The 27084-nt window shown below is 62.7% G+C and overlaps 1 protein-coding gene across 1 annotated transcript in view; it reads right to left on the bottom strand.

The window, feature by feature from the left end:
* LOC131829919 (SCO-spondin-like) overlaps window positions 1–27084 on the bottom strand; it is a 53348-nt gene that overhangs the window by 19235 nt on the left and 7029 nt on the right. The window contains exons 12-62 of the mRNA XM_059172195.1: window positions 26758–26902; window positions 25967–26081; window positions 25707–25882; window positions 25396–25623; window positions 25024–25189; window positions 24599–24833; window positions 23665–23854; window positions 23427–23521; window positions 22999–23255; window positions 22527–22661; window positions 21787–21983; window positions 21535–21662; window positions 21339–21448; window positions 20859–21008; window positions 20414–20507; window positions 20151–20320; window positions 19720–19953; window positions 19286–19507; window positions 18663–18899; window positions 17835–17926; window positions 17514–17745; window positions 17251–17403; window positions 17013–17153; window positions 16741–16923; window positions 16483–16633; window positions 15736–15889; window positions 15555–15609; window positions 14363–14467; window positions 13864–14049; window positions 13672–13769; window positions 12922–13075; window positions 12694–12847; window positions 12114–12201; window positions 11296–11353; window positions 10103–10219; window positions 9689–9832; window positions 8757–8939; window positions 8511–8675; window positions 7594–7773; window positions 7352–7474; window positions 7082–7211; window positions 6874–6999; window positions 6636–6727; window positions 5486–5659; window positions 4999–5163; window positions 3970–4222; window positions 2916–2962; window positions 2601–2771; window positions 2187–2318; window positions 1800–1945; window positions 432–526 (exon numbers count right to left, since the gene is read on the bottom strand). Coding sequence (XP_059028178.1) covers window positions 432–526; window positions 1800–1945; window positions 2187–2318; window positions 2601–2771; window positions 2916–2962; window positions 3970–4222; window positions 4999–5163; window positions 5486–5659; window positions 6636–6727; window positions 6874–6999; window positions 7082–7211; window positions 7352–7474; window positions 7594–7773; window positions 8511–8675; window positions 8757–8939; window positions 9689–9832; window positions 10103–10219; window positions 11296–11353; window positions 12114–12201; window positions 12694–12847; window positions 12922–13075; window positions 13672–13769; window positions 13864–14049; window positions 14363–14467; window positions 15555–15609; window positions 15736–15889; window positions 16483–16633; window positions 16741–16923; window positions 17013–17153; window positions 17251–17403; window positions 17514–17745; window positions 17835–17926; window positions 18663–18899; window positions 19286–19507; window positions 19720–19953; window positions 20151–20320; window positions 20414–20507; window positions 20859–21008; window positions 21339–21448; window positions 21535–21662; window positions 21787–21983; window positions 22527–22661; window positions 22999–23255; window positions 23427–23521; window positions 23665–23854; window positions 24599–24833; window positions 25024–25189; window positions 25396–25623; window positions 25707–25882; window positions 25967–26081; window positions 26758–26902 — 7731 coding nt within the window. The remainder of the gene's footprint in view (window positions 1–431; window positions 527–1799; window positions 1946–2186; window positions 2319–2600; window positions 2772–2915; window positions 2963–3969; window positions 4223–4998; window positions 5164–5485; window positions 5660–6635; window positions 6728–6873; window positions 7000–7081; window positions 7212–7351; window positions 7475–7593; window positions 7774–8510; window positions 8676–8756; window positions 8940–9688; window positions 9833–10102; window positions 10220–11295; window positions 11354–12113; window positions 12202–12693; window positions 12848–12921; window positions 13076–13671; window positions 13770–13863; window positions 14050–14362; window positions 14468–15554; window positions 15610–15735; window positions 15890–16482; window positions 16634–16740; window positions 16924–17012; window positions 17154–17250; window positions 17404–17513; window positions 17746–17834; window positions 17927–18662; window positions 18900–19285; window positions 19508–19719; window positions 19954–20150; window positions 20321–20413; window positions 20508–20858; window positions 21009–21338; window positions 21449–21534; window positions 21663–21786; window positions 21984–22526; window positions 22662–22998; window positions 23256–23426; window positions 23522–23664; window positions 23855–24598; window positions 24834–25023; window positions 25190–25395; window positions 25624–25706; window positions 25883–25966; window positions 26082–26757; window positions 26903–27084) is intronic.

Here is a 27084-nt window from a genome sequence, read left to right as displayed (position 1 = left end):
TGGACTCAGCGCAGATGTGCATAGAGGGACTGAGGTGAGGAGGGGGCCACGAGGAGGAGGTGGCCCCGGGAAGGCGGCATGCAGGGGTGTGGCCCAGGCCAAGCAAGAGCCAAGGATCACCAGCAGCCACAGAACAGCAGGGCCTGGAGCAGATTCTGCCCCACAGCCCACAGCAGGACCCACGCTGCTGACTCCTTGATCTGGGATTTCTGGTCCCCTGGAGTGTGAGGGGTCCCACCCCGGGTCTGCGGCGCACAGTGGACCAAGACAGGTGGGAGGAGAAAGGATGGGCTAGAAGGGCATGGGCAAGGGTCTCCGGGAAGGGGACAGCTCTGCCTGGGGGGCAGGGACAGCTCCACTGGAGCATCCCCGGGCGCTGAGGGGGGAAGCAAGGTGCTCACGGGTCACGGCCACGGGTGGGGGGTCCTCACCAGTTCTCGCAGAGACGAAGCACCACACTGCCCGGGGGATAAAGGCGCCCCCCATGGGCGCAGGGGCAGTCCTGGGAGGGCACGCACACGTTGTTCTGGAACCAAAAACCTTCCATCATCTTCCGGATTCCAGGTGGGTCTGGTCCGGCCTGTTCCCCACAGTCAGAACCCAGCACCCCTTCCCAGGCTCCCACCCTCCAACACTACCCACACTCCTTCCACAATCAGCCCTCCTGCTCCCACCGCCACCAGCGGTTATGGGAACCATGGCAAGGGGCGTGGACCCCCAGTCTCTGGAGCGAAAGGCCATCTCCGACTGCAGGACGGGGACTGAACTGTCAAACGCCCCTGGAACCAGCTAACAGAACACGCACCTTGCGATGTGTAGGACAACAGTGTTTAAAAAACAATTGCACATTTCATCAAGAAAAGAGAAACTGATGAAGTTACACATACATGGAATTTGGACAAAAGTTGCTACTGTCTTAAAGTTTAAGAAACTGCCACCCAATAGCACATGATTCAAAGTCAAACGTACTGAGGTGGGTGCCAGGTCCTGGGAGGTACCACAGCCTTTTACGTACCCCAATGGTGAGGCCCGTTATCACCTCAATTTGACAGATGAAGAGACAGAGGCACAAGACTACACAGCCCGAGGTCACAGAGCTCCTAGTAGAACAGTCTGATCTGAACTCAGACCCCACTGGAGTCCGGCCCCTTGCCCACAGCCCCGGCTTCAGCGGCACCTCTCTAAGCCCTCCCCACTGCCGCACAAGCTTCTGTCCAGATTCCATGGCCCCCGCCTCACTTCCAGCCTGGTTCCCACTGCCTTCCAACAGTAGTGCCACCTCTAGCTCTCCACACCCTGCAATCTCCAATAGTCCAGTCAGGAACACCTCCTCCAGGAAGCCCGCTGCCACTGACCCAGCCCCTGCCAGGCTGCCTCCCGAGCTCCACACTATGCAAAGCTCAGTTCCTGTGTGGGGATGGTCCCATCTTCATTCTAGGTGCTCTGGTCTGGTTTCCCCAGACTAGAGGCTCCTGGAGGGCAGAGTCTACTTCCTCCCCACGGTGTAGCCCCCCTATGACTAAGCAGGCCAGGCGCTCGATAAAAAGCCAATAACGTAAGAGAACAGAGCGCTCAGGTAGGCATGAACTGTAAAGATCTTCTCGACCATCATCATTTCACAAATAGGAAAAGAGAGGCTCATGGAAGCATGAATGTGACTCATGCAGGGTCACCTGCTGGCTGCTGGCAGAGTGGAGCCGTGACCCCTGAATTCAGTGCTTTTCCCTTGACTCTGAAGCCCCATGACCTTGGTTCTGCCCCTGCCCAGGTCCTGTGGTCAGGTCAGGGAAGACACTCACCAGCAGGAGAGTCCCAGATGGGCAATAACAGCCAGGAAGGCAGGTCTGGTTTGTCCCTTGAGGGGCGCTGAGCTCCGCACAGGAGGCAGGGCCCTGGGCACAGTCCAGCCACCGCTTGCCCCTCGGACACATGCCAGGCACGGGCCCTGGGGACACAGGAATTGACAGCCCAGCTCAGGCACAGTCAACTCTGCCCCAGGCTCCCCACCAAGGAGAGGCATTGGTTCTAAGTGTGGCCGGAGTGGCGGGGGAGGGGGTCGCAGGAACCCATAGGAGCTCTGAGAGAGGGGTCTCTGGGGTGACAGGGAGGGGTTGACAGGACCCTGGGTTGGGCGGGATGATTATGGAGGTTCGGGGAACAGTGTGGCAGGTGGGCACGGTCCTCACCAGCGCAGGGTTGCAGCCCACAGGCAGAGAAGTCCACACGGCCATTCAGGCCACCGCCCCGGGTGCGGTTCCGGTAGCCGCCACCACAGGGCACAGAGCAGGGGGACCAGGGGCCCCACTCCCCACTGGGACCTGGGGTGGCAGTCAGGTCACTGCGAGCCCTACCTCCCATGCCCACCACACCCCCGCCTCCACCCAGACACCCTAGGGCCCCCTCTTCTCACACCCGCGGCATCATGGCCCACCGCGCGAGGCCTCACTCCCTCTCAGCCCAGAGCGGGGAATGACTCTTGGCGCTCTCTGGGGACCTTCCTGGCGTCTTTAAGGGTAAATCCTTGCACCTCTCTTGGGGTGACTGGGGGTGTTACTGGCTCCTGTCCAGAGGATTCTGGGGGCCTTGGTCCCAGCTCTCACCCCGACACGGCCGCAGGCTGCAGAATTCGGCCTCCATGTTAGGGCCCTGGCACGCAGCACCCCCGAAGGCAGCGGGGGGCGCAGTGCCTGCCCGGAAGCGCCGCCGAAGGCCCACATCACAGCTGCGGCTGCAAACACTCCACGGGGTCCAGGGGCTCCAGCCACAGGCGACTGCCGGGGTGGGGAGGGGCACAGGGGCTGTGAAGCCAGGCCAAGCTGTGCCCGGGCCCCAGCTTCCCCAGAGCACCATCCTTTACAGCCAGCATCCTCTACACCCCTGAGGACCCACTGTAGATTCCTGGGCATCGGGGGTACCTGGGCAGGGCTCTGAGGTGCACGCCATCTCACCAGAGACACAGGTGCTGCAGAAAGAGAACCCGTCGGGGGCCACAGTCAGGCCCTGCCCTGTGGGGCTCTGTGCATCTGTCCCCAAGGGGACACGGCCAGCACCACCATGCCCCCCGCACAGAAGAGAAACCTGAGGGACGATCTAGAAAGTAAAGCAAGTTGGTCCGTGTCCCCCTCGAACTTCAGGAGGTGACCGAGGCTTTTCCTCCGGTCCCTCCCACCCAGTCCCGCCCTCCATGGGCTCCCCGCTGCCGGGCACTGTGCTGTGCTTCCTCACTCACTCTGATCAAAGACTCACCTTTACGTATTTCATTCTGTTGCTAGTTACTACAGTTTGGAAAGGACTTTGAACAGCTCCTTAGGGCCAGGTAGGAGCGATTTAGAAAGAGAAGACCCTAGCCTGAGCCTCTTGGGAAGAACTGTGCACTTTCCTTCCCTTTTACTTCTCTCCAGTGGTTTGAAGCCCACCGCTCAAATACATGGAAATTCCAGAAAAAGAATCTAAGAAAGAAAAAGAAGAAGAGAAAAGGGGCAGAGGACAGGAAGCGTGTAGGGGAGAGTGGGGGGGGGGCACGGGATTGGGAAGAGGAACATGAAGAATGGAGAAAATGAATTGGAAGTGTTTAAAAAAAAAAAAGAAAAAGAAAAAAAGAAACAAAAGTGTGGGGAGAAAGGGGGGAGGGCGCCCCCTGCTGGAAGAGCCCAGTGTCAGCTTCAAGGTTTTTGAGCAGAAATCAAGGGGATCCCAGGTAGAGAAGAACATCCAGGAAAGGGAAGCCCAGGTGACTGGAAGGGGAGGCTAGAAGACCCTCTCCAGCCCCTGCTTCCTTCACAAATCTCCGCACTGATCTGAGCCTCAGTCTCCCAACAGATGCCCAGCCTGGAGAGCAGGCTTTGGTATTCCTGGGGCCCAGGCCTGGCACCATGGAGGTGAACCGACCCCCAGGGTGGGTGTCCATGCCTGTCCATCCCTGGGCCACCAAGTCCCGTCCCCCATGCCCGCCGGATGCTGGTAGCCTACCAGTTGTTGCAGGAATCCAGCCGAGCCTGTGCTCCCGGGGCGTAGAGCTGCCCACGCAGCTGGCAGGGGCACTGACTGCGGGGCAAGCAGCTGGCGTTGTGCAGGAAAAGGCCAGGCGGGCAGGTGCAGCCAGGGGTGCAGAAGCTGGTGCACTCAACCTCAGGGTCCTGAGCCAGGCACAGCTGAGGGCAGGGGCCCCCGTCCCGCTGGCACTGCTCTGCGGAGCGGAACACCATGTCCCCCGGGCACTGAGCTAGACGGGAAGACAGAGTGGGTCTCAGCATGGGCAGGAGGAAAGGGTTAGGAGAGGGAGGGGCAAGAGGAAGCTGCAGGCAGGGGACCAAGAAGCCAGAGGAAGCCCCCCCCCCACCTCCCTCCTGTGCAGGCTCACTCCTGCACCAGGAAAGATTCACAGCTTTGCCTAACTCTGACACAAACATCCTTTTATTTTTTTTATTTGTTAGATTTATTTTTATTTGCAGGGGGTGGGGAACAGAGAGGGAGGAAGAGAGAGTCTTAAGTAGACTCCGTGCTAAGCTAAGAGCCTGACACAGGGCTCGATTCCAGGGCCCGAAACCAAGAGTGGGACGCTCAACTCACGACGCCACCCAGGCTCCCCCAACACAAATGTCTTTGAAAGCAGAGCAGTCCCTGGGCCAGGATGGGGCTCAATGGAGAAAGGTGAGGGAGACGGGGCCAGGGGCTTCTAAAGACAGGCAGGCTCTGCTTCTCGCAATTCCTGCAGTGAGTGGTTCTGTGTTTCTGAGCCGCAGGCCTTCGAAGGAGACCTTAGGCGGGGAGGGGCAAAGAGCCTGAGCCCTGGGCCACAGCCCATGCCTGGTGCCCAGGGTACAGGAGCCAGAGGAGAAAGACGAGGAAATTCGGCAGCCCGTTAGCTCAGGGTATGGCCTATCCTTGGAGCTGGAGGGCAGGGTTGTGGGAAGGTCGGGTAAAGAGAGGTCTGCATCCCCCAGGGCTTGACTGGGCATGGCTGATAGAGAAGGGGGAGGTGTGGGTAGAGGCTGGCACCTGCGCAGGGCTGTGTGTTGCAATCCCTGGTCTGGCTGTGAGGTCCCTGGCACTCGGGGTCGCCGGGAGTGGAACCAGAGCAGCTGCGCCCACGTATCTGGACGCCTCCGTCACAGGGGGCCGAGCAGGCGGACCACGGAGCCCACGGACCCCAGGCGCTTAGCACTGTCAGAAAGAGACGGTGGGCGCCGGCGAAGGTGTGGGCAGGGGGTGGGGCGCAGGCGGCTGGGCTGTGCCCTGTGCAGGATCTTAACTGCAGCTTCCGCTGCGTCCCCACCCTGGGCTGGCCCAAACACCCCTTCAGGCGACACCCACCCTGTCGGTCACAGGCCGGGGGCAGAGGAGACGCTTCGGGACAACAGGTCTGCTCTAGTCCCTGTGCCCCCCACGCCCCAGGTGTTTAGAACCTGTGCAAGGGTCATTCTTCCCTTTTGCTCCTCATCCTATCCTGGTGCCCCAGCCACTCCCGGGACAGCGGGGGACATACCTGGGCACACAGGGGGGCTGCAGGCCTCCTCCTGGGTGGCCTCTCCTGGGCAGGACGTGTTCCCGGAACTGGGGCAGAACCGGGAACGACTGCGCCAACCAGGGCCTCCTCCCACGGCGAGGCAGCTCTGGGAGCAGGAGGACCAGGGTGCCCAGGAGGTCCAGCCCAGCCGCTCTGGAGGGGGAAAGGGCAGGCCTTCCACACAGGGGTCCTGGCAAGGCTAGGAGGCTCGGGAGGCTGGGTCGGGGCTGAGAAGCTGTGGGGGCCAGGGAAGGACTCGTGGAGACGGGGAGTGACTCTCTGGGCTCAGGCGCGGTCTCGGCCCCTCTGGGACCCCAGCCCGGGGCCAGGTCTCACTCGCAAAGCACAACCTCCTGCTGAGTCAAGCTCCAGCCCAGGCCACCTCCGTCTGTGGGCACAGCTGCACCTCATGTCCCCTACCCACCCACACATCTTCCCCCAGATCAAGACTTCCAGAGTCTTCTGAACACCGGTCCTTCACTCAGCTTCAACGCTGGGAGCCCAAGACCCCGCAGACACCTGTCAGTCGGACAACGTGCTCCGCTGCCCCCTTCTTCCCACCCCTGCTGCAAGAGCCTGGCCCAGACCCACGGACCCCTGACCGCGCCCCGACTCCTCTTCTCACCCTCCCCGGGCCCCGCCTGCTCGGCAGTGTCTGCCTCACCTGCTCTGCTGGAGGGGACCCCGGGAAACAGTCTGGGCTCCTTCGTCTGGTGTCTGTGTTCTGATTGCCACCCTGCCCTGCCCCAGCCTCATAGGCTTGGCCAGAGGAGCAGCTTCACCCGCTTTCAGACACCCTGCTCCCCCAAGACCTGCCTGCTGATGGCACCCGGGCTGTCTGAGTAGGAGGAGGATGCTGCCTGGGCCCCACCCTCTGTCTGGTCCCCGACAAGGCCCCTGGCACCAAGGCTCCTTCCAGGGCTGCCTCTGAGACCAGAAGGCCACACTGACCACCACGCAGGTGACCAGTGGCCCCGGAGATCGTGCTGTGTTCCTAGGGCAGCAATTGAGAGGAGGGAGGCAAGCCCGGGGGGGGGGGGCGGCGGGGGGGGCAGAGCCCGTGGTCCTTTGGAGGGGAGGGGGAAGCAGGCTCCTGCATCCTGGCTCCTGTCCCAGCTCCTGGCCGTACCTGTCCTGCACTCCACGTGGCAGGCCTGCAGCTCCTGTCTGTCGCCGTCACACGGGGCACCCCCGGAAGCAGCCGGAGGGTTGGAAGGGGATCTGGGGGGAGAGGCATCCCCTGAACAGCCCCGCTCCTCTCCTGCCCGCACCCCTGTCCTCCAATGACCGGGCTCCCTGTGCTGCCTCCTTCCCTTCCTCCTCCCCCACTCCCCCACCCCTCCCCACAATAGCTCCACCCTGCGCACCTGAACCTGACCCTCACTCCAGAGCCACAGGAGCGGTCACAGGGACCCCAGGAGGACCAGGCCGACCAGCCGCAGGGCACGGGGCAGCCCCTGGGTTCACACAGCAGGGCCCCGTTCTCACACACGCTGCAGGGGAGGAGGAGGCAGAGGAGGTCGGACCGGCTGGTGGCCTGACCCAGGTCCTCCCCACCACGGCAGACACCCTCACCAGCGGCTGCAGTTGTCCAGGACGAAGGGCGCCCCCGGCTTCTTCAGCTCTTCACCCACGAGGCAAGGGCACTCGGAGAGCGGCAGGCAGCGAGCATCATGGAGGAGCAGCCCAGGGGGGCAGCGGCATCCTGGGGTGTAGCCAGGAGGGCACTCAGCCCCAAGAAGGGAGGAATGGGGAGGGGGGGCTGGAGACGGAGGGCCTCCGAGCACCCCACGCTCCCCCTGAGGGCTCTGCCCGCCCCATTCCTGCTTGCTGGGTGTGCCTCACCCTCCACACAGGGCCCACTGCAACTTCTGTTGGCCTCCGGGTCCCAGCAGGAGGGCGGACACGGTGGCACCAGCCCCTTCCGGCACAGCTCAGCACTAACATGCACTCGGCCCGGCCCACAGCCTGGCGGGAGATGGACGCTAGGTGGGGTGCGTATCACAGGAGGCCCAGTGACCTTCCCAACAGCCCCACCCCCATGGGACCCCACTCTCGGGTGCCCCTGCCCGGCCCAGCTCCCTTACCTGCATCCCCTGGGCAGGGCTGCAGGGCGCAGGGTGCCCTCTCGTGCGAGGCCCCAGGGCAGGGGGCACCACCATTCTTGGGCGGGGGGTCCACACAACTCCTCTGGCGACTCCGATGGCCACCCCCACAGGAGACACTGCAGGGCCCCCAGGCCCCCCAGTCAGCCCATGCCCCAGCCACTGTGCGGGAAGAAAGAACGGACGTGGACCAGGTCAGCCCAGGGAGACACAGAGGGTGCCGGAGAGAGCAAGCGGCAGAGACGAGCCTGGACAACGGCCACAGCTGGGTGGCCTGGGCAACGCCACAGCTTTCTCTCCTGTCCTGGGAAACCTCCCCTAGGTGGGCGGACCGAAGCAAAGAGCTCTCGCTGCCTCCCAGGATAAAGGATCTGGTCGCAGGGAAAGAGCTGGGACAGTAGGACTTCTGGAGCAGGGCCCCTCTCGGTGGTAGCAGACAGAAACCAGCTTAGGAGTCCAGGAGTGGCGGCTCACAAGCCGCCCCTCCCACCCCCCATGCAGGAAGCCCCTCTCTGCAATGCAGATGCAAGGTGGGTGCTACTGCCTCAGGTCAACAGAACAGAAGGGCTCCAGGTCCTGGGCACAGTCTCTTAACACCCTCACTCTGAAGCGGGACAGGGTCTGCGGCTCTAGTTCCCACACTCAAGGTTAAGGACCAGAACCATTCAAGCAGGAAAAGGGCAAAAGGCAGGGCCAGGGGCAGGCTTCCAGACTGGCCTTCTGGAGGCACGAGGCTGGGACATCAGAAGGGGCTGTCCTCCTAGAGCCCCGGAGAGGAGCCTGGACCTGGTGTCCCCAGGAGGGCAAGGGCATCCCCCTCGTGTGGGTCTTGGAGTGGAGACCAAGGCAGGTGTCCCATGCCCCCCAGGGGTTCCTGAGGAGGCCCGGGTGCTGGTTACCTGGGCAGGCCTGCACGAAGCAGGGCTGGCTGCGGAGCCTGTCGGACGGGCAGCTGCCCCCAGGCAGGGGAGGCCGCAGCAGTTCCCGGCGCTGGAAGGCGAGGCCCGGCCCACAGGTGCGGCTGCAGCCGCTCCAGCCAGACCAGGGCGCCAGCCCACAGTCCACTGTAGGGGGAAATGGGGGGACTCAGAGGAGGCTCACACAGGGGCAGGGCCCTCAGTGGTGTCCCCCAGCCAGGCACGTACCACAGCCGACCTCGTCCGAGCTGTCCTGGCAGTCTGGCCGCAGGTCACAGCGCCGCTCAGCCGGCAGGCACTCCCCACTACCGCAGCTCAGCTGGCTTGGGGAGCAGGGGGCTCTCGAGGCCAGCAGCCCGGCCAGGGCCATGGTGGGCACCGTGAAGGGCACAGGGCTCGTGGCCTGCGAGGCTGAGGGAAGGGGGCCACGTGAGTGATTCCTGACCCGGTGATAAACTGAGCCCCTTCAACCTCAGGCCAAGAACACTGCAGCTTGTTGGCTGAGGTCGTGCCTCCTGAAGCTTCCCGTGCCCCATGCAGGCTTCTCTCTGCTCTGTGTGGGTGAGAATGGCGGCGGCGGGGTGGGGGGTACTGTGCTTGCTAGAAGCCCTCACACAGCCACTGCTTGCTAAGGGCTCTGAGTGTCCAGAGAGAGGGTGTCTAGAAGAACAGCTCCTTCCCTCAGAGACCCTCTTCTTCAACGGGCGCTCCTACGGGTGCTCCTTCCCTGATTGCGAGACTAGGTTTTGAGCAGAGCGATCCTCTTTGGATGGATGGATGGACGGATGGACGGACGGACAGATGGATGATGAATGAAGGGGAATGAGCGACATGTTGGAAGGCTGGAGGACGGGGGTGGGTATTTGGATGGTGGATGGGTAGATGGACGGATAGTTAGAGGAATCCCCTCAAAGATCAGACACGGTTTATGAAACAGGCTAGGACTGGAAACTGTCCCATTTCCCCGTTGCACCGTCCCCCCAAACACACACATTCCTGGCTGTTTCTTTTCACTCTCTGCTGCCCACCGCCTTCTCACATTTCATTCCCAGATGAGCTCCGAATAGGAGGCAGCGAATTCCCCAAGCCCAAAGCCCTCTGGCCACTATCACCCCCATGACTTCAAACCCTCCAGGGTGCCCTGAGGGGCCCCTGCTTACCACAGTGCCTCTCGTCAGAGCCGTCCAGACAGTCTTCCCTGCCATCACACCACTGTCCCTGCTCCACGCAGCCCAGCACCTCACAGGGCACCTGGCCTGGGCTGCACCGCGCAGGTGGGAAGGGCTCTGGGGCGACGCTCTGGCCTGTGGGCACCGCCGCAGCTGGCTGACGGGACACCTGCCCACCGCATCCTCCCTCCTCCCGACGTCTGGTGTGCCCCCACTTCCTCCCTCTCTCGGGACCATGGAAAAGTCGTGAGCTGTTTCAGGAGGTATGGTCCAAGTCCTTCCACAACCCTGACCTCAAGCTGTGCCACCTTGAGCCAAGTGGCTAACCCCTCAGAGCCTCTGTTTCTCCAACAGGAATGTTGTGGGATGCACGGGCTGAGCAAGCAGAAGACCACAGAATCTTACCAGCAGGGGCCACCGGGGTCATCTGGGATGTGGGGGTGGGGGTCACCATCTGCACAGGCTCCCCAGGACTCAAGTAAGGAGGCTCGGAGGCTGGGGCCCAAGTCACTGGCCCCTTCCCTGCGGGTGCAGGAGAGGGAGGGTTGAGGCCCGCCAGCTCCCCTCCCGTGACACGAAGCAGACCCAGGCTCTCAGAAGGGCATCCAGGCTCTGGGTGCTGCAGGGTGAGGACACACCAGACCCCCCCCCTTCGGAGGGGCTTCGGACCACCAATGAAGTAGGACTCTGTAGTCCAAGGAGCATGAGAGGGTTTACACAAAAGTAAAAAAGCACTTAGGTTGGAGCTGAGATGTGTCCCCGCCTCTCAAGGAGACACACGGGGCTGCTTCCAAGTCAAGGGGACAGTACGTTGTTGAAGGCCCTGCACCTGACGACTTCCTGGCAGCGACACGGAAAGGGGTTTGAGACTTCTTTGCTGACAAAAGATGAATGTTAAACGACAGCTGCTTTTCTAGAAGCAGATTTAGAACCATACTAGAAACGACAGCCGCTTTTCTAGAAGCAGATTTAGAACCATACTAGAATTCATGCCCCGGTCTGCGTGTTAGGGACGCAAGGGATGGTACAAGTTGCTTCATCTGCGTTTCACAGAGGAACGGCCCACCCTTCCCCGCCTCGCTCTGCGACACCTGTCCTAGGGCTAAGGAGCAGGTGACAGACCGGGCAGCCACCGGAAGGCCTGTACGTGACCAGCCGGGAGCTCCTTCCTCGCCCAGTTTAGGACCACGCTGACTTGGTGAGCCCCTCCTCCCTGTCATTTGCCGCCAGCAAGCCCTTCCGAAAGGGGTGCCTGGCCGCATTCGTGGGCGAGCGGAGGGCGCGCAGGCAGCATTCCACTGCCCCAGGGAGAGCTGTCCCAGCCAGGGGCCTGCGGAAAGCAGCCATGCTGAAGGGCCCAGGCTTGGCCCAGGGAGCCAGCCCGGAATGTCCAACGCTGGAATCCAGGAGAGTGGGCAGGGCAGGATTTGGCCCAGGTGTCTGTGGTGACCAGGTCTTCCTCCTGGAGGCAACCCTGCTCCACTGAGCGGTGTCAGGGGTCAGCAGGAGACTGACTGCTGAGATGTAACAGAGGTTTGGGGGGGCACAGGAGCCCCCCTGGGGCCTGGGGACAGGGGGCCGGGAACTTGTGCACCTACCTGTGGGGGGTGTGGGTGACGCTCGCAAGGGACGCCAGCGCTCAGCCTCTGCCAGAGCCTGTAAAGGGAGAGAGCTCAGTCACCCATGCAGCCTGGGCCCCAAGGGCAGTTCTGCCTGATGACTAGGTGACTAGGCACCCACTTATTCCCACTGGAGTGCTCCTTGGTCCCCCAGACGCTCCCCTGTCCCCAAAGTGCAGGGCAGAGTTAGGGAGAGGAGCCCCACTGCCCTGCACACCTCTGGGCTGGACACCCCAGGTACTGGGAGTTCAGGGGCTCTTCTCACTGCCTAGGATTCTGCTTCGGCTCCTGTGCCCCCCCAAACCTCTGTCTTCCCTAGCACCCATGCATGGGGGTCTCAGCACCGCGATCACTCTCCCCTCTGGGTTCCTGACGGGGCTCTTCTTCAGGGGGCTCCACATTACAGAACTCCCTCATCTTTCAAGCCTTTCCCAGGAATCCTCGGGGGTCCCCGGGACAATCAGGGCTCTTCCCAGCTCTGAGCGCCTGAGGGCCTGGAGCCAGGCCGGCGGGTGTAACTTCACTAGCCAGCGGTGAAGACCCCTCCGATCACCCCAATTCTCCAGCACAGGCCTTTGCCCTGTGTTTCTCGGCCGCTCCGGCCTCTAGCTCCCCATCCAGTACTGGGCTGGCCCCCAGAAGGCTCCCGGGCTGAGGCCGACTCCAGCCGACCAGGGATGCACAGGGAAGCACAGGGCAGAGAGGGAGGACTGCGGGGCAAGCGAACGTGGCTGCTGAGGCTCCAGGGCCGGGGCTCCCCATGTCCCGCACTGCTGGGCCTGCTGCTCCCCACTCACCTCCGTGGGCTGCGGGGGCAGCGGTCTGGGCTGGGTGGAAGCGGTCGGGGCTGGGGTCGTGGCTGGGGTCGTGGCTGCGGACCAGACTCTGAGAAGACAAATCACTGAGGGACTCCAGGGGCTCTTCCAACTCAGAGCCCCCCACCCCGCCACCAGGCAGGGCGCTCAGTGTCCTCTCTGGGCAGGCCCAGAGCAGGGCAGGGCTGGGGCACTCCAGCAGGGCACTGCCCGCTAAGATGAGACAAAGGGGAAGCATCCCACTGGTCTTCAGCGTATTCACGCCCCTGGAAGGCTCGCAAAGCAGATTTCTGTTACAGGCTTGAGGGTCTGTTTCAGTAGGCCTGAGCTGGGGCCTGAGAACCTTCGTGGCTCATGACTTCTGGGGGATGCTGCTGCTGCTGCTACTGCTGGGCCGGGGCCACATTTTGAGAACCACTAACCTCCAGACTCTAGGGAAAGGGCCTAGCATTCGAGAATCCCGTGGTGAAGCCATAGGCACCTCAGGGCTGAAGGCAGCGCAGGGCATCTCCCACAGGCCGGCCCCTCCACCGATAAGCTGGGCAGCAGGGCACCCCCATACCTGCCAGTGGCGGTGGGCGGGGGCGTGCAGCCCTCCTCATTGGGGCCGTCCTCACAGTCCTTCACCCCGTTGCACGGCTCCCCCCGCGGGGCACACTCAGCACCCGCGCAGCGGCGCCCACCTCCTGGGCACGGGGGCGCCTCCAGTGGGGACACTGGTGGGAGGGCATGGCTGAGGGCTCCCGTCTGCCCCGCCCCCTGCACCTGCCCACCCCCAGCCCACCGGTACCTGGCGCACAGCCCAGCAGCTCCACCCGTGGGGAGATGCTGTGGTTGGCGTCACGATGGCTGATGTGGGGCCACACCCGGACATGCTGTGCCTGCACCATCCGGCCGAAAGTCCGCACTGTGGGGGCCCCGTCGTCCGAGTTCGTAGCAGAAAGCTGTAGGGACAGGTGTGCACCAGGTCTGAGCTGGCCTTCTCTCTGGGCCACTGCCCTGACCCCACTGAGCGGCCACACCCAGTTCAAGCCCCCCAAACTTCCGGGCACAAAGAGCTCATGCTCTCCTGGCATCATCAGGCTCCTTCAAGACTGCGAGTTCTGGCCCAGGTGCCCTGAGGGTGGCGACCAGGCTGTGTCCATTCATGTGTCCCCAGGGACACAGAGAATTCAGAGTAAATATGTGGTTATAGACTCATTCCTCCTGCTCTGTGAGGCTTGTCTCCCCAGGGAAGATACAAACCTCCTAAGGTCAGGGCTGTGTCCCAGCAGTTCCTGACATGGTCCTTGAGATCTTCAGTGAACTTGATGTCACCCCACTCCCCTCCCCCCACAGAGCTCTGCACAGCTGCCCTGCAGCTCAGCCACGGCAATGGCTGTGACACCACCCTGACAGTCCCTTCTACTGACAGGTGTTCAACAGGCCTCTAAGGTAGGAATGCCCCTCGGGGAGACTGGAAGGCCCTCGGGAACAAGGACAGTGGGACCCACAAAGAGGCATGGTGGGTCCCTGGCCCAGGAGGCTCGAGTAGCCCTACCTTGGCTGGGGACACGAGGTCAGTATAGTTGTGCCAGTGTAGACCGTCACTGCTAAATTGGAGGGAGGCGGAGGCCCCAGCCCCCTGCACCATGATGCCTGTGGGATGGGGCAGCACAGAGCTGAAAGAGTCAGCCCCGCCCCCAGCCCACCAGCACCACCCATTCCCCCAGCCCCGCCCCACCACACTGACCAGTGAGGTTCCTAGGCCGAAGCAGGTTGAGCTGCAGGAAGGGGGGACGGGTGTGCCTCCGAGTGCCCTGACCCTGAGAGCCAGGCCTCTTGGTGGGAGCCCCCAGGAGGACAGCCTGGGTGGGGGGCTCCAGCTTCAGGCTTCCCTCTGGAAGTTGGGCCAGGCCCAGCAAAGAATAGCAGGGGTCTGGGTGCAGAGGAGAGAGGGGCTGGATGGACTTGGAGAAGGGCAGAGGGTGGCCGGACCCTGCCAGGGGTACAGTCAGGAAGTCCCAAGAGGAGCTGAGGGAGGCCAAGGGCCCCGTGTTGACCTTGACCCGGGATGGAAGGGAGGTCCAGAAAGGGCAGAGTCAACTTGAGCTAGGATGACTTCCAGATCCTTAGGAGAACCGTCCTCCCACGGCAGGTGGGGATAAATCCCAGTGAGCCTGCCTCCCTCCCGGCTGGGCTACCCCTGGGTCATATCCACTTTCTGCTCCACGACAGCAAGTGGCCCTCACCTCCAGGCGGAGGCAGAGCGTAGGTGACCAGAGGGGGTCCGATCTGGGCACTGAGTGCTGGAGAGGGGGCAGGAGTGGCCAGGAGGTGGACTGTCTGGTTCTCACCTATGTAGGGAAACTCAAGGTTCAGGAGGGAGAGACCTGCAAATAGGCTCACAACGGCCCCTGACCTGGCACCCAGTCCCTCCCCAGTTCTTGAAGCGCTTTCTCTTGCTAGACTTCCCAAGAGCTCCCAGAACAACCTCCCAGCTGGGAAAGGCCTGTCCTTCTTCCCTTGGAGTGAGCCGGGGGTTTCTACTTCCACCGAATATTTAGAGAACGTAGAATAAGGCCGCCAGTCTAAAACCATTTCAGGACCAGGACCAAGCAGCGGCAGTTCCCAATCCAATGCTAATAGGGGACCTTTCTGGGCACTATAAATGGGTATCTTTGGATGGAAGCAGGAGTTGGAGTCTAGCTCCCACTTGCCAACTAACTTGTGCAGTGAACAACCTGTACAACTGTGTATACTGACTCTCCTCTAGCCTCAGCTGCCTGTAGGTACACTTTACATACATGGAATCTGGACCCATAAATGCATTAGTTTTCAAGCCTTTGTGTTTTCCTGTTCCATTTGCGTGTTTGTTTCTTTATTTTAAGATTTTATTTATTTCTTTGAGAGAGATAGAGGTAACGACAGAGAACAGGAGCTGAGAGGAGAGGGAGAAGCAGGATCCCCACTGGGCAGGGAGCCCGACGTGGGGCCAGGACCCTGGGATCATAACCTGAGCCGGAGGCAGATGTTCAGCCAACTGAGCCACCCAGGCGCCCCTTCCAGTTTCATTTGTAAATCAGTTTCCAAGAAAAGATACTCTTGAAAAAAAGTTCAACTTCGTCTTACTCGCTCTTAGGGGAAAGAGAAGGAACCAGACCTGGCCCAGCAGAACCAGAGAAGAGAAAGACCCCTCGAGGCAGGAGGCACAAAGCCCCCCGAGGACAGAGGAGGCAGAGATGGAGACCTGACCTTAGGAGGGCAGAGACAAGCCCTTCCCACCCAGACCGCCCCTTGCTTCCCCAGCATCCAGGACCCAGGCTCCCACCACCCAGGCCACGGGGGTAGCCATGGACCCCTGACTCTGGGGCTGCTGCTGAGCACCTGCCATCGTCCTACCCTCAGAGCACAGCAGGTCTGCCATGCCACGGACCCACTCACCAGGCGGGGCGCAGTGGCAACAGGAGCCTCCTACTCCCTCCACGAGGACCCAGTCCTGCAGACACAAGAGTCGGGCTGGACGGGTCAAGCTGGCCACCCGCCAACCTCTGACCCAATCTATCAGCTGCCCGCAGCCCTGGCCTCTGCACGCTGCCCTTTTCCGCCCCCTCGGTCCCCTCACCTGGGGGCAGCTGCCCAGCGGGCAGTAGGGGGAGCAGCGCACCGTGCCGTTGTGCAGACACTGGCACACTCTGCAGGGGCCCTCTCTCCAGCGCTCCCCCACTGTGTGGGCCTGGCCCTGCTGCTCACAGCCCGTGCAGGGCTCCGTCCGGCACCTGGAAGAAGGGCCGCTGCTTGCCCGCCCAGTGGGCTCCCCCAGGCCACCAGCCTGTCCTGATTTACCTGGAGTGGGTGGCTTCCCAGGACTCGGGACTTCCAGTGACAGACCCGGGAAAGCCCTGGGTCCACTGGGATGCGTAGTCTCCCTGTCACCCAGATGTTCCCCTGCCCATGAGAAACTGCAGCTGGCCCCGGAGAGAGGTGTGGGAGCAAACTGTGCCAAAACCCTGGCCTGTGGAGCCCATTTCAGAGGGGGCTGGGCAGGCGGATACGGCTACACCCCTGCAACCCCTCCCACTGAGCTGACCAGAGGACCCATACCTGCCCCTAGATTTCTGGGCTCCCCGCATCCCCCTTTCAGATTTGGAGGGCATAAACTGATGCAGGAGAAGGTCAGGGGTTCCCCAAAACTGCACTTGGAGTCCTGGTGTTGAGATTAATAGGGCTCAGAGTTGGGGGGCTCCTCATCAGGCTCCATGTTGCATATGGAAGCATCTCAAGTAAGAGAGAGCTCCCCAGCAGCTCCCAAACTGGGAGTCGGAAGTGAGGGGTAAGGGTCCCTGCAGGTGCCCGGGGTGGGTTCCCGTACCTGCGGGCCTTGCGGTGGATACCCCGGCACTGGCGACCTTGGCCGGAGAGGCGGGGGTTGTTGGGGCTCCGGAAGGACCACTGAATGTTCTGGGTCCCACAAGGGCCCAAGCACTCCCCCCAGGGGGACCAGGAGGACCAGCCACAGTTCACTGAGGGAGGACCAAGAGTCAGGTGCCAGAGGAGGGCTGGGGGCCCAGCTGGGTGGCCTGGGAGGGGACGAGGGCCCCCCAGGGAAGAGCCAAGGGTGGGGCCTCACCGGAGCAGGCTGGGTCAGGCCGACAGCGCTGGGGCCGTCCGTCTTGGCAGGTGCAGAGCTGGCAGTTGGCCCTGATGCGCTGCCCCGGCCGGTACCAGGTGTCGTCCTGCAGGCAGGGGCACTGCTGGGGCCCCACACACCGGCCCTCACTGTCCAGCACCTGGCCGGCAGGGCACCAGCAGCCTAGGGGAGGCGCGGAGTGAGGCTTCCCTGCAGACAGCTCCACCTCCACAGACACCCCTGCTGCCCCCTGGGCCCCGAGTCCCCCTTACCAGGGCTTCTGCAAGGCCGGGTAGCCGCGCACTCAACCTGACCAGAGATTTCATCACAAGTCAGAGGGCAGGGGGCACAGGGCCAGAACACCAGCTGCCCAGAGCAGGAGGCATTGGGACAGCCGGCCTGAGGGCAGGGCCCTGAGAGAAAATCAGAACCAGAGTCTGAGCAAGGTGAGTCCCCTGCAGACGCAAGCCCCCACCGGGCAAGCCCGCCACGCCCTCTCCTTGCACTCACTGCTCTGGCGGGTGGTGGGAGGGTCCCCAGGCAGCATGGCACAGGTCCGGCCCCCATTCTGGGGGGGGTGGCACTGTCGCTGACGGGTCGCAGTTCCCATGCACGGCTCAGTGCACAGGGACCAGGGAGACCAGGGGGTCCATTCGCCATCCACTGCGAGCAGGAGGGGCAGGACAGATTGGGGTTTGGGGGGGCAGGAGGCAGGGCTGGGTCTTCCTCTCCCTCGCTCTTGCTGGCCCTCCCAGGCACCCCAGGCCCCTCACCTGGGCAGGCAGCCGTGAAGCAGGCCTGAGTCTGGTGCTCCGGGCCTGGGCAGTGCTGCAGCACCGGGAGACCAGGGGGGGAGCAGCGGCGGCTCCGGCCCTGCACCCCCGGCCCACATGTCCGGCTGCACGGCCCCCATGAGCTCCAGGGACCCCAGGCCCCACAGCCCTGCTCTTCTGGGGAAGGCCCTAGCTCCCCCACCGATTCACAGTCAGGCTGCCCGTCACACACCTGGGGAAGAGACGGGAGCAAGGTTCCTTTTGAGCGGGCTGTCACGATGGCTCTGCCTCCTATGCCACCCACTCCCCTCCCCCACTCACCAGCTGGAAACTGATGCAGAGGCCATCAGGGCAGGAGAATTCCGGGCAGGGAGCCCTGGTCCCGTTGGGGCCTCCTAGGGCTGTCATCCCCTCTGTGGGAAAGGGAAGAGAAAAGAAATCAGGCCAGGAGTCAGACGGCCCACCCCTCCCCCCAACCAGCCATGGCCTCCATCAGGGGCCCGGTGTGCCTACCACAGCCCAGCTCATGCTCGCCCCGGGGAACAGTCAGAGACCCCATCGCAGAGCTGCTAGGGGTTCAGGCACAGCCAAACCGCAGTGGGGGGTGTGGAGAGTGTCCCGCTGAGCCTCTACACCTGCCACCCTCTGTCTGCACAAGGGCTGGCAGAGGGGATAAAATGCCCCCAGAAGGGGAGGGCAAGCAGAAGGCAGAGCCAACACTGCACCTGAAACTAGCTCAAAAACACCTTTGGGGGGGTGGGGGGAGGGTGTCCAGGAGGAGCCTGTGGACAGCAGTCCCCTCCTCCTGGGGACAGAAAGGGCTGATCTGCAGGGGCACAGAGGGAACTCCTGGGTCGCTGGGGTGGGGCTGGAGGGGTCACCCTCCAAACAGGCCCCCTTCCCGGCTGCGGAGCCAGGACCCATTCTCATCCCTTCTTGCCCAAATGTGGGCAAAGAAAAAAGCCCCTTCTCTCCGCTGGGCCTGGGTGGGCTTTGACAGTGTTCAAAGAGAATTTCATGAAAAAGATCAAAGGCTCTGAAGCCACAGACCTAAGTAGCTGTCCCCCGGGCCGGGGCCGCAGGGGTGCGGCTGGGGGTGGGGGTGGGGAGAGACGGGCCCCGCCCGCTGCGCGCCAGCCGGGCTCTCACCGCAGGCGTCGGGGCCCTCGTCCGAGCCGTCGGGGCAGTGCGGCACGCCGTCGCACAGCTGCGCGGGGGACACGCAGTGCGGGCCGCGAGCGCAGGGCGCCTGGTGCAGGGCGCAGGGCCAGCCGCAGCCCCGCTCGTCGCTGCCGTCCGCGCAGTCCGCCTCGCCGTCACAGCGCCAGCCCCGGGGCGCACACTCGCCGCTGCCGCACCGGAATTCGAGGGGGCCGCAGAGTGGCGCTGCGGGGACACCCGCGCTAGACCTGGCGGGGTGAGGGACTCCGGCCCACCAGGTCCTTTTCTTGTGCCCAGACTTCCCGCACTTCCAGCCTCTCCCCAAGTCCAGGCGCTCCCGCATTTCACACCCCACCCCACTGGTTTCCCAAAAGGTCTCCCCTCACCCAGGAATTCCATGGGCCACCCCACCCCCCTCACGTCAGCGGGAGCACCTCCGATGTCAGGAAGTAAGGTCGGGACTCTTCCAGGCCCTCTCAAACCCCTTTCAGGAGGCTGGTCTGTGCCAACTCCTCACCCTACCACCTGCCCCAATACCTCCCTCTGTGATGCTCCCCCCAACCCTCTTCCCCAGGACTCCAGCTCTCCCCCTTTCCCTCCAGGACACTCACCAGGGCTGGCGCTGGCCGGGGGAGTTGGGGCCATCCCCCCAACGCCAGTGGAAGGGCCAGGCAGAGTGCCAGCTGGGGGCGCGGGCAGCGAAGGCAAGGAGCAGTGCCCAGGGCCCTCGTCCGCTCCGTCTGGGCAGTCCCAGATTCCGTCACACAGCAGGACGGCCCCCACGCACGAGCCATCAACGCAGGACAGTTCCCCGGGAGTGCAGTTCAGCTGCCCTGCAGCCGGAGAAAAGAGGAAGTTGGTCCCAGGGCCCTGCCCCTTATGTTTGCTGTTTGGGGTGCCCCATTCCCACATCTCCAGGTGCCAGCTTCTTAGCAGGAACCTGAATTTCAGGGGAAGGAGGGGCGGCAGGAAGCTTGGGGCTCACAAGTCAGGCCTTGTGGGAGGGGGTGCCTGGTGGACTGGAGTGTTGAACAAGACCACCCACCCAGGCAGGCCTCCTCATCAGCAGCATCTGGACAGTCGGGATGCCCGTCGCAGAGCAGGGCCAGGGGCAGGCAGCGCCCATCCGTGCAAGCCAGTGAGCCACGGGGGCAAGGGCAGCTCTGCTCATCCGTCCCGTCTCCACAGTCGTCCCGCCCATCACAGCGCAGGGCCAGGGGCAGGCAGTGGCCGGAGCGGCAAGACATCTGGCCCTCCCCACAGCCTGGCGTGGCACAGCCTGGCATGGGGCAAGCAGGCAGGGTCAGGATGACAAAGGTCCTAGAGGAGCCACACTCCTCCGCCGACCCCGGAAAGACCAGACCAGCCCTGCCCACCACCTGCTCACACGGGCAGCAGCTAAGGACACGTTTTAGTGACACATGCGAGGACTGGCCTGTCCATCAGCCACTGCCCCACATGGGCAAGGACACTCACCCTCCTCATCTGAGCCATCGCCACAGTCATCCTGGTTGTCACAAAGCCACCTGTGGGGCACACAGTGCCCACTCTCGCGGCATGGGGCCTCTCCCTCCACACAGCCGGGCTCTGGCTCCTCACAGACGGAACTGTTGCTCCCACAAAGCCACTGGCTTTCCTTGCATGTGCTGAGCACACAGCAAGCTGGGATCAGTCACAGTGCTGGGCTTTGCCAGCCTGGAGTCAGGGGACTCTCCAGAACCCCCACCCCCTCCACTCACCAGTTCCCACAGTCTTTCTGCAGCACAGTCCCCGGCGGGAAGAAGCTGCCCCCAGACTCACAGGGGCAGGAAGCTGGCTCTAAGCAGACTCCTCCTGGGATTACAGAGGGCAGGACTGGAGCAAAAGGGGCACAGCAGGGGCGCCTGGGTGGCTCAGTGGGTTAAGCCTCTGCCTTCAGCTCAAGTCATGGTCTCAGGGTCCTGGGATCGAGTCCCGCATCGGGCTCTCTGCTCAGCAGGGAGCCTGCTTACCCCCTCTCTTTCTGCCTGCCTCGCTGCCTACTTGTGATCTCTTTCTTTGTCAAATAAATAAGTCTTAAAAAAATAAAATATGTTAAAAAGAGGGGACACAGCAGCCCCTAGTGCCAGCCCTGTCACCACAGCCATGTGGCTCTCCTCCCCGTCCCAGCGCTGCCTCCCTCCTGCAGATTCTGATGCTACCCACCATGCAGCAGGGTACCCTCGGGGCAGAAGCAGCCCTCCACACAGGCGAAGGCCTGGCAGTGCCAGCCGGGCTCGGGACCATGGTCATGGCAGGTGGGCGGACACATGGGGCCACAGGCCTCGTAGACCTGGCCTCGCTCACACTGCAGAGCTGGGGAGAGAGGAGAGCGGCTTGGTCACGGTGGCTCGAGGGCACCAGGATCCAACAGCAGCAGGCGAGTGAGCCCAAGTTGATACACACGGGGCGGGGTGGGGCGCATGGGGTAGACTCTCGCCGAGCCCCTCCCAAGGCTGTTTGCAACATGAAGGTTCTACAGGAAAGCAAGCTCAGCATGCTTGGTTCATCTAGAAGAGTGTGTGCACCACACATATTTGCCCTTGAAAGCATACAGGGCTTGCCTGCAGGCCAGGAGGAACATCAAGGAGGAGCGGAGGGCACGGTGGGGTTGGGCACTGGGGACCAAGGGTAGGGCATACTCACGGCAGAGCTCCTGGCTGCGCCAGCGCACGGGGAGCCCATGCCGGGCACACTCGTCTGCGTAGGTGGCAATGGCCGAGCAGAGACACTCACAGTCGCCCCCCGAATCGCAGCTGTGAAAGGCATTGTTCAGCTGCCGGACCCCCTCCCCGCCCCCTCCCTGCCCTTGTCCCCTCACCCCCCGGCTCGCCCCTCTCACCCGCAGGCGTCATACACACACCACTCGTAGTGCTGCTGCGGGGGCACCTCTGCATGGCAGCGGGCAAAGAGGGGCTGCAGCATCACCGCGCAGCGGGCACGGGCCCAGCTGGCCCGGTGGGCGTTCACCTGCGGGCACAGTGCCGTGGACCAGCCAGACCCCACCCCACCCACAGCACCCAGTCCGGCCCCGCAGGTTGCCTGCAGCTCCCCCCACCCACCCATACCCTTCCCGCTGCCTGCCCGTGCTCACGGTGCAGGGGTGTGGCAGGTCTCCTGGCTCAGGGCAGAGTGGACTCAGGTGCCAGGAGTGGGCGGCCAGCTCAGCAGTGGGTTCCAGGACGCCCTGGCGGCTCCGCAGGTCGTTACTGGCATCTCCATCAAAATCTCCACATAGCCCAGACACGCGGCCGTGGAGCTGCGGGGACAGCCGCACCAGGACCCGGGTGCCTGGGGGGCAGCATGGTGGAGCAATGACCCCATGGGCCTTCCTCAGGGGCGGGAGGAGACCGAGGGCATACATGTGGGGGGCCAGGGCAGAAGGGGGAGCCTACTCTCCTAACCAGACCCAGCAGGCTGGGCTCCAGGTGGGAACCGGGCTCCAAGACAGACTGGGACACCCCCCAGCCCCAGAGGCCTTGGTGGCTGGAGGTTCAAGGGCAGCCCTGCTGTGCTGACCAGGCAACCGCCTCCCGTGCCAGGGGTTGCCTCAACTTTCCTCCATTTCTCAGTAACTGTTTTTCTAAAATGCCAACTGCCTGGGTTTGGGTGGTGGGAGGTTAGATTTATTTTCATTTCTTCTTTCCCAAGCAGGGTATTTTCTAAATGTTTCCTTGGCGAGGAGGTATTGCTTTTACATTGAAGAGAAACATAATTTTTAAAACATAATTTGGGAACTCCCACCACTCTTGCGGAAGGGGAAGAGTGTGGGGGGAGTCGGCCTCATGGTGCTAAGGCGGGCCCGGGTCAGAGGGTGAAGCGCGGGGGTCTGACCTCCATCCCACAGCAGGCTGAGGCCCAGGCGGGTCGTGAGCAGCAGGAAGAGACCAGCACGACGCAAGCTCAGCCCAGGGCCCGTGTAGACTTTGGGGGGCGTTATGCTCACCCCATTCACTGTCACTGTCCGGCCTATGGAAGGAGAGAAGTGTCAGGGCTCTGCCTTGGAGTCAAAGGGCCCCCAGATCCCTAGGAGCCCCTCCCCAGCCTGCCTCCAGCCTTCCTTTCGCATCTTCAGCTATGTGACCTTGGGTAAGTCATTAGACCTCCCTGGGCCTTAACTTCTTGGAAACTTCCAGAATTCAGATTCCTACCCAAGAAGAGAGAGAGGAGAGACACCAGCCCCGTTGTACTGATGGTGAGCAGTGGGGGACCCCAGGCCTTGCCCCAGCCCCCCGCCCCGTGCAGAAATGTAATGCCAGCCAGCATGCCCCCCTCCCCGCAGTGCCGCCCTTCCATGCCGCACCACCTCTGAGCATGTGCACGACGGTGCTCTGCAGCTGCACGGTCAGCGCCTTGGTGCAGGTGAGGCCGCTGGCCCCACAGGGCAGGTTCTGGGCGGAGATGGTGAAGCGGCCGCTGGCTTCTCGCACCAGCAGATATTCACAGGCTCCAGGGAAGGTGAAAGCTAGCCCATCAAAGGTCACGTAGTGGGGGGCGCCCGATGCCTGGCACCACCCACCACACCGGTGGCCTGTGCAGTGCCACTGCCGAGCCTGACACACACTGTGGGTGGGGGTGGGGTGGGGAGACAGAGGCATGAGGATGAATCCTGGGGAAGCAGCTGTCCAGGTTCTGAGCAGCCGACCCTCAGCATGGGGGGAATCCTGGAGAGCTTCCCTTGCCCAGACCAGTCTGGATACCCCAGTTCATCCCAGTTCAAGGGGCTAGGCATACCAAACGTTGCAGTCCTCCTGGATGGTAGCGTTGGGCGGATACCACTGCCCGCCATGACGGCAGGGGCAGAGCTCAGGAGGCACGCAGCGCTCGTGCTGGGCAGAGGTCGGGGACAAAGGGCACCTTGGAGGGCTGCCTGACCTGCCACCCAGTGTTTCAGACAGCCAGCGGGGTTGGGGCAGTGCCCTGGGGTACAGCAGGCCCTGCGGTGCCCCATGCAGCCCCCTCCCGGACTTACCAGCAGCACAGTGCCCGGGGGACAGACACAGCTTCCCATGCTGTCTGGGGGACAGGAGTGGTTGGTACCAGGGCTGTCACAGGTGAGAAGGCAGGCACCAGGGACATAGACAAGGTCACCGGGGCAGAATGTCCGCTGGGGGCCACAACGCTGAGCAGAGCAATTCCAGAGGCCCCTCTCTTGGCAGACACTGCGGAGGACAGGAGCCAGGTAAGAAGCAGGCCCAAGGCAGGGTTCAGGCACCTCTGGTCTGACCTGGGAGAGTCTCAGGAACCCAGGGGGTCCGAGCCCCTGATGCTGACTCGGGAGATCTGAGCATCTCACCCCCCACAGCCCAATTATCAGCACAGGAAGTAGGGCTGCTCCCAGCACCAGCCATACCTGGGATGGTCATGGTGACCCCAGCTCCAGTGGGGCCATTCTCTGGGCTCTGAGGTTCTCGAAGAACCCCACCCCCCGCCGGGTGGGAGAGGGATTCCCTGAAGTCTCGTCCTCACCCACAAAGCCCCGGCCACTGGCTCTGTGTCCACAGGTCCAGAGCTGGCCTCTACTTCTCCCTAACCCTTGGAGGAGCCTCTGGACCACACTACACCAGAATCTAGAGATCTGGGTTCTAGCCCTTCATCGTTATGTGATTCTGCAAGCCATGTAGCCTTTGTGAGCCTCAGTTTCCTCATCTGCAAAATGGGAATGATTCTTCCCCTCCCTACTTTATCAGGTCATTGTAAGAATTCAGCAGAATTAAATAAGAGAACATACTGGAGTGCTTTCTGGGCCTGAAGTGCTCCACAACCAGGGCGAAGCTAGGAGTGCTCCGTCGCCCCCCGTATGCATGCCAGGCCCTAACCCGCAGTGCTACAAGCCTGGCCCTCTTCTCTAAGCTCCATCTCCTTACCCCCCAGCCCTCTGCCTCCCCCAAGGCCACCGCCCTCACCAGTGGTTACAGTCCTTTGTGGTGACACTGCCAGGTGCATAGCGCTGAGTTCCAAGCTGGCAGGAGCACAAGCTGGGGGGCACACACTCGCCCTCGGGGTCCCGGAGCAGTCCTGGGGGGCAGTTACAACCAGACACACAGCTCCCCAGCTCCTCACAGTCTTCTGGCTCCCCACAGTTTTGACCACACACTGGGGCACACTCCTGGTACTCCTGGCCAGTGGGACACGGGACAGCTGGATGCAGAGACACAGAGACACAGGCAGGTCAGGGGCATGACTGCCACTGCTCTGCCCACCCTTCTGGAATTCACACCCCGCAGGCCTCTGAGAGACGGCAAAGCCAGCAATGTGCTCAGGTCAGAGGGCTTCCTTGGGATCTCTCTGGGCTATTCCTGGAAGGGGCTGGCTGGCTGAGCAGACTCACGGCACAGTGTCTGGGACCTCCAGAGAGACAGCGCACCCTCCCGGGCACAGCGACGAGCAAAGGCAGCAAGCACAGGGCACAGGCAGTCCTTGCCAGGAGCACAGCCACACACGGCCGCCAAGCAGCGCAGGTGGAACAGCTCCCTGTCGACCAGCCCTTGGCATTCCTGAGGGGGGAGCGGAGGGAAAAACTGGGTTGGCTCCTCCTCCACAGATTCCCCTGTCCCCTCCGGCACCCTTGGCCAACTTTCTGTGCTTGGTACCCCTTGCCACGGCAGGGAGTTGGGCCCTCCCCAGAGCCCAAGAGGAGGGCAGAGCAGGTGCTGACCCCATCTTACATGCGGGAACAGTCCCCTCCCCCGAGTCTGGCTACCTGGAAGGTTGGGCCATGCAAGACGGCACACGCTGCTTCTGCAAAAACGCGGCGCTGAGCGTGGGTGCTGCAGGGGAAAAGTAGGGCGCTGTCTTCTGAGGGGCACCTTCCCTCCCCTGCCACCTGGAACTTGCTAGCAAAGGCTGCGGTGCTGGTCTCCACATCGCCGGCAGGTGTCAGGAAGTCATCCTGCTGGTTCCAGGTGAAGGTGCCGCACAGACCCTGCACCTGGGCCAGAGGAGTGGGCATGGAACAGTCACATCCGGGCCCACTGTGGCCTGGTCCAGCCACTCGCCGGCCCCGCAGCATACCTGGCGGGCATGGCGGGGGTCCAGAGTGATGTAGGCTGCAGGGTCAGACACTCCCCACAGGACCTGGGCCCCAGGCCAGCGCAGCAGTAGGAAGGTGGAGGAGGCGCGGGAAACACTGAGGCCCTTGGGCCCACTCCACGGCAAGCCCACGTCCTGCCCATCGACGAGTACAGCTCCTGGAACAGGGGTCTGTGAGGGGCTGCTCCTGCAGGGCGGGGCTGAGGAGGACTGGGGGTGAGCACATCCCAGGAGAGAGCTACCTGAGTCTCTGAGCTGGATGTGCGTGTCTCCCAGGGACACAGAGATGGCGTGGAGGCAGCTCCCAGCGTCACAAGCCCCGTGCTCCAGCACAATCAGCGGCTGCCCCTTCAGGTCCTGGGGCAGATGGGGAGGAATGTGGTAGGGTGGGGGTGGTTGAGACCCAGAGAACAGTGTCTGTTCTGCACCTTCTCCTGCTCTACCCAACGACGGCAGGTGTAGGGCTTAACCCTGGCAAGCGCTGGCACTTTTGAGTATCTCTACATGCATGTGCATACAGGTGTGTGCAAGTATGTGCAGGTGTGTGTGTGTTGGTGCAAGATGCCTTCCCCTCCCCTCTCCCGGAGGATATGGATTCTCTGCTCTCTGTCTCTGTGTGTGCACGCGCTAGATCTGCAGTAAAGTACACATCTGTTTGTATCCATGAACCTGAACTTGGTAAGTCACCTAACTTGGCTGGAAGAAGGCTGGGGAGGAAGGAGAACCAATATTTCTCCTCGGGTTGTTTTGCAGGAAATAGCCTGTGATAAGCCCAGCCTGTGCCATCTGTGAGAAAGGACTGTGAGGATGGGTTTTGCCTTGTGCCCATGGGCTAGGGTAGGAGCCGTCGTGGAACCTAAGTGGAGGTTTACGGGTCTGCGGCAAGCCATCCCGCCTCCCGGGTCGGTTCTCTCTCAGCTTTTCCCGGAATGGCTGTGTGTTTCTCATCGATTTATTTAGAGGTTTCCCGACAGTCACCTCTCCCCTACAGCACCCCAGCGAGGGCTCCTCCCGGCGTTAACCCCCTACCCACCTGCACCAGGCTGGAGCGGCAACCCGGGCTGCTGCGGAAGGAGAAGCTCCGCCCATCGAAGGTGAGGTAATGCCCGTCCCCGCCCACCGCGCACTCGGCTGGGCACGGCGCCTGCGCGCAGAGCCAGCGGCCGTCCTGGCACACGCTGCGGGCACACGGGGCAGGGAGCGCGCTCAGATGCAGCGCCCACGACCCCCGGCTAGCAACCAACCCCGTGGCCCTCCCTCCCCCAGCCACGCCTCTCCAACCCTGCAAGGCCTGGAGGTCAGCCGGCGGAGATCACTGGCTAGGTCTTTAAGCACGGCCATCAATTATGCCAGGAGAGGT

The sequence above is a fragment of the Mustela lutreola genome, chromosome 4, assembly GCF_030435805.1.
Source record: "Mustela lutreola isolate mMusLut2 chromosome 4, mMusLut2.pri, whole genome shotgun sequence".
Taxonomy (NCBI): Eukaryota; Metazoa; Chordata; class Mammalia; order Carnivora; family Mustelidae; genus Mustela; species Mustela lutreola.
The sequence above is the reverse complement of the archived record's forward strand: the minus strand, read 5'-3'. Positions and strand labels throughout refer to the sequence as shown.